The 13,601-nt window shown below is 45.7% G+C and overlaps 1 protein-coding gene across 8 annotated transcripts in view; it reads left to right on the top strand.

The window, feature by feature from the left end:
• The first annotated feature begins 6,137 nt into the window (after positions 1-6,137).
• MCTP1 (multiple C2 and transmembrane domain containing 1) overlaps positions 6,138-13,601 on the top strand; it is a 441,025-nt gene continuing 433,561 nt past the window's right edge. For 2 of the 8 annotated variants that reach the window (XR_007356791.2, XM_048850946.2), the window contains exon 1: positions 6,142-7,101. Coding sequence is in view for 6 of the 8 variants with exons in the window: in XM_048850946.2 (XP_048706903.2) it covers positions 6,511-7,101 (591 nt within the window). In the remaining 2 variants the exon portion in view is untranslated. Of the gene's footprint in view, positions 7,102-13,601 lie in introns of all 8 variants that reach the window. The other 6 variants (XM_048850945.2, XM_048850944.2, XM_048850947.2 and 3 more) reach the window with 5 other exon arrangements.

Below are 13,601 nucleotides of genomic sequence, written 5' to 3'. Positions count from 1 at the left end.
CAATAAAGAGTTAAAAGAGGATAATGTAATTAATGCAAATCAACATTTTATGGAAAATAGATCCTGTCAAATTAATTTAATATCTTTTTTTTATGAGATTACTAGTTTGGTGGATAAAGGTAATAGTGTTGACATAATATATTGAGACTACAGTAAGGTGTTTGACTAGGTTACCGCACAAAATTTTGATTAAAACACTAGAATGATATAAAATTAATGTGGAACTCATTAAATGGATTTAAAATGGATAAATGATAGGTCTCAAAATGTAACTGTAAATGGGAAATCACCATTGAGCAGGTGTGTTTCCAGTGAGGTTCCGCAGGGATTGATTCTTGGCCCTACATTATTTAACATTTTTATCAATCACCTAAAAGAAAAAATAAAGTCATAATTGATCAAATTTGCAAATGACTTAAAAATTAGGGGAGTGGTAAGTAAGGCAGTGGTTCTCAAACTAGGGCCGCCGCTTGTTCAGGGAAAGCCCCTGGTGGGCCGGACCGGTTTGTTTACCTGCTGCATCCGCAGGTTCAGCCAATCGTGGCTCCCACTGGCCGTGGTTCGCTGCTCCAGGCCAATGCTCGCAGTCCCCATAGGCCTGGAGCGGCGAACAGCGGCCAGTGGAAGCCGTGATCGGCTGAACCTGTGGACGCGGCAGGTAAACAAACTGGCCTGGCCCTCCAGGGGCTTTCCCTGAACAAGCGGTGGCCCTAGTTTGAGAACCACTGAAGTAAGGAAGAGGACAGATTAACTGATACAAAGTTATCTGGGTTGCTTGGTAAGATAGGCATAAGCAAACAATATGCATTTTAATATGGCTAAATGTAAATGTAAATGTATATGTTTAGGAAAAAAGATGTAGGCCATATTTACAGGATGGGAAGCAGTGATTCTGAAAAAGATTTTGAGGTCATGGAGGATATCAGCTGAACACGAACTCCCAGTGTGACGCTGTGGCCAAAAGAGCCAATATGATCCTGGGATGCATAAAAAGAGGAATCTTGAGTAGGAGTAGAGAGGTTATTTTACCTCTATATTTGGCACTGGGGAGACCACTCTGGCAATGTTGTGTCTAGTTTTGGACTCCACAATTCAAGAAGGAATTGTTATATTGGAGAGGGTTCAGAGAAGACCCACAAGAATTGTTAAAGGATTAGAAAATATGCCTTATAGTGATAGACTCAAAGAGCACAATCCATTTAGCTTAACAAAGAGAAGGTGAAGGAGTGACTTGACTACAGTCCGTAAATATCTAAAATAGTGAACAAATATTTAATAACAGGCTTTTCAGTCTTGCAGAGCAAGGTAAAACAGGTTCCACTGGCTGGAAGCTGAAGCTAGACAAATTCAGACTCAAAATAAGGCATATATTTTTAACAGTGAAAGTAATTAACCATTGGAACAATTTACCAAGGGTTGTGGTGGATTCTTCATCATTGACAATTTTTAAATCAAGATTGGATTTTTTCAAAAAATAATTATTTGGGGGAAGTTCTATGGTCTGTATTATGTACAGGAGGTCAGACTAGATGTTCACAATGGTCTCTTGTGGCCTTGGAATATATGAATCTATAAAAATGTCACTTTTATTTTTCAACTTGAAACAGGCTTGGGTTAGCCTTGTGTGACTTACAGCAAGAACTAGGAAATGCCTCATAGAGTACTGAAGACTGCTTTTATCTCACAAGATTTTTCTTCCTTTCTGACAGTAACAGTGAAAATGAAAAAGTAGTTATCTACTCTGTATTTTCTCTGCCTCTTGCTTGAGTTATCGAGTCACTCTGTATTTGTCTCAGTTTTAATCTATAGAAACATAGATAAACATAGAGCAGCACAGCAACTAATGACAAAACACAGACAAGTACTTTTTTCCAAATATAAATTATATATTTGCATTGTATAAAACCTTATTTCCACATTGTGAAAATATTATTTATTTTTGGTGTGAAGTCCCATATGCCATTGCATTGTCACTCGTCTCATTCAAACTAGGAATTTCAAAATTAATGTGACTTCTGGTTTTACAATGGCATAAGCCTTCTTGCTACGATCCTCCTTCCAGATTTACAATAAGGTTTCAAAAGGTAATTTAGCTCAGAGAACTCAACATGTACAATAACTCCCTTTCTTATGGACCTGTTTATGATGAGTTGCTTCTGATTAATGCCAGATTATGCCATCATGACTTCTTGCAATTTTGCCATGGATCATTAGACTGCCTTCCAATCTTGGATCTGTTTCACCCCAAGGATGGTGTGAGTTGCTGTAATTGAACAGCCTGACTCACAAGACCTTTCACTACACACCTTTCAACCTCTGCAACAAATGAGACGAGGCCCTTCAGACAAGAGTCTTTTTCACTGCACAACCTTCACAGATTCATCCCCATAGCAGGTCCATCCTGTGTACTGAATAAGGCAGGGGTCCTGTAGGAAAAAGTAATATGTGATCATGCAATTAACTGTATTATAATGCATAGGCAGCAAATTTATGTTGCCCAGGCAACCTTAATTCTAGCATTTCCTAACTTTTGAGTGCTTGACTTTGCAATAATGTTCTTTTAACATTTTTTGGGTATAATTTCATAGGTTAAAAAAGCAAATTGAAAAAGCAAAAATTACATCATGTGGAATCCATCATAATCACACCTACATGGTTCATCAGCAGGGTTGGAACCTTTAGATCAGTGGTGGTCAGCCCGCGGGCCGCACGTGGCCCATCAGGGTAATCCACTGGGAGGCCACCAGACAGTTTGTTTACATTTGCATGGCCACCCACAGCCCAGTGGCCGCGGTTTGCCATTTCCAGCCAATGGGAGCTGCGGGACATAATAGCCAGCATGTCCCTGCAGCCTGTGCCGTGTCCCGCAGCTCCTATTACTGGGAACGGCGAACAGCAGCCATTGGGAGCATTTGCATGGCAGATCGCCATGCAAATGTAAACAAACTGTCTGGCGGCCTGCCAGTGGATTACTCTGATGAGCCGCAGGTTGCCCACCACTGCTTTAGATTCATGGCACACACCTCTGCCATTTGGCTAATGGAGTAACTGATAGAGAATGACAAGCTACTATTGCTATGTAGACCAGCTCTAGAGGGGCATGGGACACTTTGGCACAGGTTTCAAAGGTATTTATGGATGGCAGGGGAATGATGAGATTCAGGAATCTTAGATTCCACTCAAATCTCTGGAAAGAAGTTTTCTTTAGCGAGCACAGACTCTTCCGCCAATTGCCTCCCAAGCTTGTCCCCTTCTGCCTTGTTCTATCCAACCTGTCTCTGTCCAAGTTCTGTCCCTTCCCCACCTCTGACTCCTCATCCCAGTCCCATTTTCCTCACCTAAGCATTCCCAGACTCCAACTTTAGGGATGCTCATACCTGGGTTAGCCTAGCACCAGTGCTCTGACTTGGGTGCCAATTTCCCAGGATAACTTTGCAGTAAAGACATACCCCATGAGTTTGCATGATTATTACGCCAAACCGGGGGTCAACTCTGCTCCAATTGAATTTAATGGGAATCTAGGCAATGGCTTCAAAGAAAGCAAGATTACTAGGGAGCAGTCCAGTTTAGTCACTGGTCAACTTCTGTTCTGTAAATATGGTTTTGGAAAGACAGCAAAGGGCCTGCCCACATTGAATTCATTCTAGGAAAATGAATGATCTACTTGTAATTTAGGGCTGGCCGGGAATTGTAGCAGTTCAGCATCCAGTTACCTATCAGGCATCCAGATTTCAGACAGTGAAAAGTAAGGGCAAAAATAAATTTTTTTCTTGCTATTTGTCTTTTTGGATGTTAGTTTGAATCCTTATATTAAATATTCCCAGCTTTGTACTCTGGCTCTTGTGGTTAAATAATGAAGTTTGTCTTGGTTGCTAGCTTTTTAGCATTAACTCTGTCCTTTTTTTGTTTTCTCCTCTTGGGAATTTTGACATATGTCAAGAGTGACTTTAGTGGCCAGATTTTCAGAGGCGCTGAAGGCGATTTGCAAAATATATGTTTTCATATGCAAACTGGAAGCTACATGTGCAAAACATGTACAGGTATTTGCATATGCAATTTTGCACCTTGTCATTATGTATTTTGCAAGTGCAGCTGTTTGCACCTGTATATTCTGTAGGCAAAACATTACTGAAAACCTGGTCCTCTATGACTGTCCTTGTGCATAATTGCTTCTATTTATTCTGACAGGACATCTTCTCTTTCTCATTTTCTGGGATGCAACAAATGGAGTTTCTGCCCTTCTTATCATTTCGCTCAGCACAATAAACACCATTTACATCAACCAAACTTTCTTATGTACTAATGTACTACATTAGCAACATACCTATTAGACTTACAGTTTAATGTAAACAGTAGCATGAATTTCAGCAAGTGTCCTTAATACTCAGGGCCAGATTCTCAGCTAGTGTACATTAGTGATGTCAATAAAGCTTCATTGAGGCACATGAGGTAAGGATCTGGCCTTTTGTGTACTTCCTTACTTTGGCCTTGCTGGTGATGGTGGAATGCAGTTCTAAAAGGCACCATTTGAATCCCTCAACTTTTAAAATAAATAAACAACAAAGCTTCAGAGAGATCCAAAATTGTATTGTGAGAGCTAATCCCCGATTGTTGTTCTATTGTTTACCTACGTTTTGTGTGTGTTGTGATAGGAATAGATAATTCAATGTAATAAGAGACAAGATGGGAGAGGTAATATCTTTTATAGGACCAACTTCTGTTGTTGAGAGAGACAAGCTTTCTAGCTGCACAGAAAATTGGAACCCACTAGATGATTTTTCTCATACCTTCAGAAAAGCAAGACTTGATATGGATACAGCTACAAACCAGAAGATGTATCATGTACCTCTGGATAAATTGTGTACTAAGGTCAATGTTTTCTGTGATGTCTGCGATTATTTAAAATGACTGATGCAGTAACAATCATTGCTCCAGCATCACTTCCATAGCGTCACTTTCAACAGCGACACTTCTGTGAATGGCTTTAGAGAAAATACTATTGGGAGAATAGGTCAGGTATTCATAATGATCTATGTTGAAAGGTCCTCACAATTTCTATTAGGAAGACAATGTTACCTTAAGATACTGCTGGAGGCACTGAGAATTAAAGGCTTATCCCCAAGCAAGTGGGCCTGGCAGAAAAGTCAGCTGTTTCAGCCTTTCCATCAAAGGAAAGGAGGACTTGTGGCATTTTAGGAGACTAACAAATTTATTTGAGCATAAGCTTATTATCAAATAAATTTGTTAGTCTCTAAGGTGCCACCAGTACTCCTTTTCTTTTTGCGGATACAGACTAACACAGCTGCTACTCTGAAATCCATCAAAGGAGATTTGCCAGACATCGCTTGCCTATAATTTCAGATTAATTTCCTCAACCCGAGTCTCCATATGCAAAAGCCCAGTTCCCATCGTGAGCAAACTAACCCTCACGCGCGTGAGGCCAATGTAGGACAGTTGTAGAGCTCTGGAAGGAAAACCTCTGGCGATACAGCAGCTCAAGGTAATCGTGCGGAACAAGTCCGAGACCTCAGATCCAGTCCGGCCCTATCTGCACGCATCGCGGTGTGGGAAATAGGGAGCAGGTAGCAGACATTCGTGCTATAAATGGAAATCATAACCCGCAAGCGTTGTTTTAGTCTACATATAGATGCTATGCCTTTAATCCCCACCACTTCCCGGAACTAGCCTGCAAGGAATCACAGGGTTGCAGTCATTTTTATAGTTGCCATTCCTACTGGTTAAATGACAGTATCTGCTGATTGTTATATTCTCTCTCTCATAGAGACTGGTCGCAAATGCAGTCGGATGTGGAAGGGACAACAGGAGGCAGGGAGAACCCGCTTATATTACAACTTTGGATGCGTACGGTGACAAGCCACTCACTCATCATCCCCTCCGCAGCTGTGACTATACTGTGGGCCAATTAATCAGCGTCCCTCCATAAACTCCTAACTTTCACGGTTGGCGCCGTGATAAAAGCGTTTGCAGAATCACCTGGGAGCTCAGCCCCAATCTGCGCAGCAGCAGGGCTGTCTGGGTTCATAGCAGCCCGCAACCGCCAGGGGACTATCTGCGGATTTATCGTTTCAAACTTTCCATCCTGATCTGAAGCGATGATTCCTCCCCCCGGTTTTGGGTTTGCCCCATGATCGCGCACGTGTTTGTTAACCCCCCGCCCTAGCCAGCAGCCGGCTCCCGCGGGCAGTGAAAACCGCCCGCAGCCACAGGAAGGGAATTAGGGAAAGGGAGCCAGGTAAACTTTGGTGCCGCCGGTTTGGCCCATCGAGCTGCTGCGCCCGCTGGCAGCCGGCCGGTGGAAAGAGCCGGGGCTGCTGCAGCACCAGGAGGCGGCGGCGGCCCCCGTGCGCATCCCGCTGCGAGGGCGGGCGCAGCTTCCTCCCCACCCGGGGCTGGATTGAAGCGGCCGAGAGCCAGCGGACTCTGCTGCTCTTGCTCCCGCAGCCTCCGCCAAAGCAGGAGCCGCGGGGGAGTGAAGGCGGGAGGAAGAGGATGGAGCCGCGGGCTGCTGCTGGGGACAAGCCCAGCGAGCCCGAGCCGGCGGCTTCCTTCCAGGCCTGGCTCTGGAAGAGCCTGCAGCTGGGCAGCAAAGCCAGGAGCGGCAGGTCCGGCGCGGAGCGCCGCACTGCGGAGCCCCAGCCCCCCGCCGCGCCTCCTGCGGGCAGCAGCAAGGGGGACCCGCTGCCCGGCGCCAGGTGGAGCGGCTTCAAGAGGCGGAAGCAGGTGCTGGACCGCGTCTTCTCCTCCTCGCAGCCCAACCTGTGCTGCTCCTCGGCCGAGCCGCTGGAGCCGGGCGGCGAGCCCGCCTCCGCCCTGCGCCGCCTCCGCGAGCACCTGCTCCACCAGGGCAAGGGGCAGCAGCCGCCAGGCCGCCCTGCCGGCTCTCCCGTCTCCTCCTCCCCGCTGCCCCCCGCTGCCCCAGCCCGCGCGGACAAGGCAGGAGGGGAGGAGGGACGCCGCCCCGCAGCACACCTGACCCACCAGAAGAGCTCCTCTCTGCCCGGCACCACCTGCCTGGAGCAGCTGCTGCAGGACGAGCCCAGCGCCGCGCGGAGCGAAGACGAGGGAGCCGAGGGCAGCGCGGTGAGTCCCTCTCCCCCGGTACCACTGACAGCTCCGGCTGAGGGGGCGGGAGAGCGTCCTTATTCCCCTGAGCTTGGAGAGCCCTGTGGTCTCCACCGCGGCGCCACGCCGCTTGGGTAAAGTGTGGGCGGGAAACAGGCGCCTCTTGGTTCGGTAGCATTCCTTTCCCTGCGCTCTGAAAAGGTGTTAATGGGACAGCAGGTGCAAGGCAGAGGAAAGTCGGGCTCCACGGGAGGTGCAGGTAAACCCAGCTCCCTTCAAACGCCCTAGAAAGGGAGGCAAACCTGCTTAGGAAAAAAGAAAAGGAGGACTTAGTCACTAAGGTGCCACAACACATTTATTTGAGCATAAGCTTTCCTGAGCTAAATTTCTTAGCCTCTAAGGTGCCACAAGTCCTCCTTTTCTTTTTGCGGATACAGACTAACACGGCTGTTACTCTGAAACCTGCTTAGGAAAGAAGAGTGTGACTAAGTGTAAGCTTCACTCTTGCCAGCTGTGTGTCTTGCACGTGCACACAGGAGGGAGAGCCTCAGGCTGTGGGAGGAGCGTGTGTTTGCACCACTGTTTAAACTGAACGTATAGGGGGCACCGTGTATTTAAGAGGGAAAGTGAGTGTAGAGGCGATTGTCAAGGCTATCAGGCCCAGGGAAAAGTAATCAACATCACCATCTGGTGCACTGAACGGTCTTCTCTCTTCACAGTGCAAATGATTCCAATATCATTCTGATTTCCTGGCTAAATATAAGGACACAATTTAAAAACAAAATGTGCACATGTTCCACTGTGGGCCACATTCTGCTCTGTGTAAATCTGAAGTCTTTTATTCAGGCCACATTGCCATTAACAAAAATTGAAGTTTTGTGTGAGTATTTAGGGATTGTGCTTTGCATAATGCTAACAGTATGTCTTCTAGGCTTTGATCCTGTCATATGACATTTGTAGGCATAGGGTTCCATGTTCATAGTTTGGTTTGCAACTTTTGGAGTCTTAGAAAAGTTGTGACTAGGGAACACTGAAAAACTCTGGCTCTGATCCTACCACCACTTAATAAGAACATAAAAATGGCCATACTGGATCAGACCAATGGTCCATCTAGCTCAGTATGCGGTCTTCTGACAGCAGCCAATGCCAGGTGCTTCAGGGGGAATGAATAGAACAGGTAATCAACAAGTGATCCATCCTGTGCTGCCTGTTCCAAGATTCTGGCAAATAGAGCATGGTTTTGCATCCCTGCCCATCCTGGCTAGTAGCCATTGATGGACCTATCCTTCATACACATATCTAGTTCTTCTTGAGCCCTGTTATGGTCTTGGCCTTCACAATGTCCTCTGGCAAAGAGTTCCACAGGTTGACTCTGCACTGTGTGTAATTTCATGCATTTAAGTAGTTCCATTGAATCAAAAGTTTTATGAGCATATGTAATTAAAAGTTAAACATCTGTAAGTGGTTGTACGATCTGGGACTTTTCAGGAGTAATCCGTTAATCAAACATACTGGTGACATCAGGGCACATCATGACATTAACACTGCCAGAGTAATTCTGTATGCCTCGCTATGGGCTTGTCTACACAAGAAACTTTTCCAGTTGCACTGATAAACTATACCAGTATAGTTAAATTGCTATAATCATATGGGTGTAACTCCACCATGTTGATGCTCTTATAAGAATGGAAGTGGTTTAAAGTACACTACAAAAAGACAGTGACACAAACTAAATCAGAAAAAGGCATTCTCATATCCTCATAAGGGCATTCACAGGGAGTTATATTAGTATAACTCAAGTGGTTTAAATTCACACCATCTTATACTTGTGTAACTTTCCCATGTAGGAAAGCCCTGTGTCTGTTACAGCCTGATGATGTGCCCCATTTACTTTAATTTATCGGTACTGCTCTGGTTGGGTAACTTCTTTTCTCGCATAATATAGAAAAGTGAACCTGTTTTGTGCCTATGTACAAATACCAGCACAAATAGCATCTGTGATAATACAAGTTATTTCTAAAATATATATGAACTTGCAGAATATTTGTCAGACACTACTAGCAAATGTTTCACGCACACTGCAGTAATTTCAGGCTGAAATAGTCATTTTTTTCATTATTGGAGGAAGGTGTTGTTCAAAGCTATCACTCTTATGGCTGTCAGCTTGAAGTTAAGTGATGATGCTTGTTGTTAATAGGTCTGTCGACTCCTACAATGGATTCTCTACTAGAAAAGTTCAGGATATGTGAGTCACTCTGGAGTTAGTGTATGTCTAAGCAATCAAATACTTTTGCAGAAATAATTATTTGAAAATATGGTACAAGAATATATCAATCTTCTTTGATCTTTAGCTATGGGAGAAATGAGTAACTGAATTAAAAGGTGCACTTCAGTTTTTGAGTGTCAGGAAGAATCTATAAAGTGTATGTATATTTGAGTTAGTCAGCACTGAACAAATTCTGCCCCTGATTCTGTAAAGACGTGTGTGTTCTGAACTTTATGCCACTGAAGTCAATGGGACTCCTCATGTGTAAAGTTCATTATTGCAAAAATCTGTGCAGAATCAAAGCCTAAGCTTAACTTTAACCATTGACTTCATTGAGCCATAAGTGCTCTGCTGAATCCGGGCCTTTATATAGCTTCCCAGTGTTTTGAGAGAGATCAGGAAAATTGTTAAATTACTTTTGCTTCTTATCTTAGAATCAAAATCACTTTTAAGCAAGAGTTTATAAAATGGATATTTCTCTTTAACGATTTTTCATCACTGAAGATCATTACAAGGACTAACTTTAAAAATGTTAACTTTGGAATGAGTGAAAATTTTCTTTAACTGGGTGATATTTTTAGTTTGAAAATGTAGGGAGGAAGACATAGGTATCATGCCTAGACTGGTCAAAACCAGGACAAAATATTGCAGATAATGAATGAGTGGTTCTTGTGTTTTTTAAAAAACAACCCCCCCCCCCCCCCCCCGAATTTCATAAGGAAGTTCTATAAAATGCAATATAACCTCCACTGCTCTAGGTGTCCTTCCACTGCTCTGGATTACATGAGTTATGTAATTACAATAGCTGGAGTATATTTTACCCTTTTACAGTCTACTGTATTTGGCAATTTAAAAACATTCTCATGATAAACATGAAAACATTTCTCAACATTGTTCTGCTTAATTTGATGTTTTGGCAAGGGAACTATATATGTATTTCATATGCTTTGCAATGTTAAGTTTTGTCAAGAGGGACAGCCTCACTTTAAGAGGGGCTGGGTCGTAACATTTGTAGAACAGTGCCATGTAACTTGTAAGCAAAGTAGACTGGTGCTCAGGAGTGGATTCACTATGAAACAAACCATGTGGAGGCACGGGGCCCCCAGCGATAGAGGGGGGGGGTCCCCAAAACGCAGGACAAATATCTGACAACCTGCCCCTGAGTCCAGGCTACAGCACAGCAGGGCTCAGACAGGCAGGTTGCCTGCATGCTGTGGCCGGTGGCCCCAGACTGCTCCGGGAAGCGGTCAGCTGCTGGCACGTCTCTGTGCACCCCTGTGGGGGGAGGAGGCGGCTCTGCGCGCTACCCAGACCTACTCGCCTCCTCCCTCCAAGGGCAGCCCAGAGACGTGCCAGCAGCAGGGCTAAGGTGGCTCCCTGCCCGCTCTGCTTCCCTCCCTCCGTGCCACTTGACTCCCAGAAGCAGCTGGCATGTCCCTGTGGCCCCTGTGTGTGTGTGTGTGTGTGTGTCTCTGCACGCTGCCCCTGCCCTGAACACCAAGACTGCAGCTCCCATTGGCCGGGAACTGTGGCCAATGAAAGCTGCGGGGAATGTGCCTGCAGGCAGTGGTGCACGGAGACCCCCTTCCTGCGCCTACTCCCCCCCCCTGCCTAGGAGCCGCTGCCAGAAGGTGGGTGGGTGGGTCGGGGTGTGTGTGTGTGTGCTGGGAGCTGCCCGAGGTAAGCACTGCCTCCCTCCCACACCCCAACCCCCGCCCCATCCCAGAGCATGCACCCCGCTTCCAAGCTTCCTCCCAGAGCCCGAACCTCTCCCCACCCCCTGCCCCAGCTCAGAGCCTGCATCCAAACTTCCTCCCAGAGCCCGCACCCCTTCCTGTACCCCAATCCCCTGTCCCAATCAAGGTACTTCACTTTATTTTCATTAACTTCCCATTACTTATAGTATAGGAGGAGGATGAATGAAAAATGGGGGGAGAGAAGAGAGAGCATTCTTTTTCTTGGCTGGATCCCGAGGGGAGGGCCTGAAAATGAAGCTGCATGCAGGGCCCCACTTACTCTAAATCAGCCACTGCTGGCGCCCTCAACTTCTTTCTAACGTCAGTCTCATTAATGAAATATAGGCCTAGACGCATTCTCTAGCTTCTAGGATTCACTCAGGCTGTGCTTGCACTGCAAGGACATAATTTATTATTGCTTGTTTGTTTACTTCCAATGTGTGTGGCAATAAAAATCAATACAGTAGCTGTGGCTGTACTCATAAATTTTTAGTTTGATAGCTGAATATATAAAAACTCCCTAAAAACATTGTGTGTTGGGCACTTTGTAGGACGTTCAGTCAAGACGATAACCTTTCAAAGCAATGGAAGCTGAATTTCAAATAGCAGATTTCTCACGTTTCTAAAATAGCAAAGCCAAAAAAGCAAACCTTAAGGGCATAATCCTACTGTCACATACAGCAATTTAATTTCACTGGCTTCAGTGGAGTTATACCAGAGTGAGTAATATCGGAGTCAACCTATAAAACAAAATCAAGCCATAAACTCAGTCAATGAAAGCCTACCCATTTATATCGGATGGTCTCTCATTAATGGGTCTGATACAGAGCATATGAGTCCCATGGAAGTTGATCAGAGCTCTGTGTGTGGAATAACTTGAGGACTGATTTCCACCCTCTCCCCTTTATGTATTAATGAATATAACCATGTATAATTTAGGAAGAAAAAACAAAAGTACATGTAATTTTTTTAAAATACTGTTTAAGGACAAACTTTGTTCAGTACCTTAACTTGTAGAAGTTGTCATAGTTCCACACAGGGCTGGTGCAAGGATGTTTCGCGCCCTAGGCAAAACTTCCACCTTGCGCCCGCCCGGCCCCCCGCGGCAGCTCCCCGCAGCCACTCCCCCTTGGCCTGGGGAGCCATGCAGCAGCTCCCCGCCCCAGCTCATCTCTGCTCTGCCTCCTCCCCGAGCATGCCACTGCTGCACCGGTTCTCCTGCCTCCCAGGCTAGCGGTGCCAATCAGCTGTTTGGCGCTACGAGCCTGGGAGGTGGGAGAAGCAGAGCGAGAAGGCAGAGCAGAGGTGAGCTGGGGCGGGGAGCAGTTCCCCTCCCCCCATTACTTGCTGCAGGTGGCCTTCCCCGCGCCCCCCTGCCTCAGCTCACCTCTGCTCCACCGCCTATCCGGAGTGCGCTTTTGGCCGCCCCCAAAGACTTGGCGCCCTAGGCGGCCGCCAAGTTTGCCTACTGGTTGTACCGGCCCTGGTTCCACAGTAAAAACCAGGAATATAGAAATATGACTCTTCGAAAAAGAATTAAGGACGTGGTCTTGGGCACATTTAATCTTTAATTAGTAAAAACAATCTATTTATTATTAATTTACTCTGTCTACACTGCTGTTGGTGTGCATGACACCTCACCAGGAGAATAAAAGTGCATTCCATGACCTGAGGAGTTCATCCTGCACAAAGAACTGTATTGGTGTAGGGGGGTGTACCTGCTGAGCTCTCTTTGCAGGATCATGGCTTAGGTAAGTGGTGTCCAATCTGTCAGCATAAGAAATGAACATATGATATTATTTCACAAGGTCAAGAGGCCACTGTCAATACTTCTTCATGCCTATTCTTTGCCCAGTTGCACTTCCTCTGCTTGACCTAAGTTCCAGTTATTTCTAGCTAGCTGGTGTAAGATAGTGAGCTGCGGAGGTTAAAATAAATAGAGGGAGCACACCTCCTCCTTCTCCGCTAAAAGCGGAGGGAGCATTCCCTCCTTGCCCTGGCTTGGGTAAGCAGTGCTCTCTATCCAGTGTTCTCTTGTCTAGTGTGGTGTTCATCCCCCTCCTAGTTCAATCCTGTTTAACCACTGGGGAGCTGTAACTGGTCATTGGTTCCCCCCCCCCCCTTCCCCTCTTCTGGGCTGTCATGGATGGCTGTTAGAGGAAGAAGAGCCAACTTTTACAGTAGTGTTTTCTTCTAAATTCAGGTGGACCCAACTGAGTTCCTATACTGTCCTCCCTGTGGACAGGCATGGCATGGAAGCAGGAAACAATTTACTTTTTGGGATGCCAGAGAAAAAACAGAGTACAGGAGTTTGGGCCAAGAGAACCTCCTATCAGTTAATAGAAAAGTGTAAGATAAAGGAGTGGGGAAAGGAGCTGTTGCTAAAGATTTCCTCTGCAACAGCTTTCTGAAGAATTTCTGAAGGCTCTCTCTTTCCCTGGTCTTTAATGTTACCAGTGGATGAGTCTAGATTCTGGGATCTCCCCCAGACTCCCTCCAGTTATGCAGTTCTGACA

The sequence above is a fragment of the Caretta caretta genome, chromosome 5 (assembly GCF_965140235.1).
Source record: "Caretta caretta isolate rCarCar2 chromosome 5, rCarCar1.hap1, whole genome shotgun sequence".
Taxonomy (NCBI): Eukaryota; Metazoa; Chordata; order Testudines; family Cheloniidae; genus Caretta; species Caretta caretta.
This window is presented reverse-complemented; position numbering and strand designations above follow the sequence as displayed.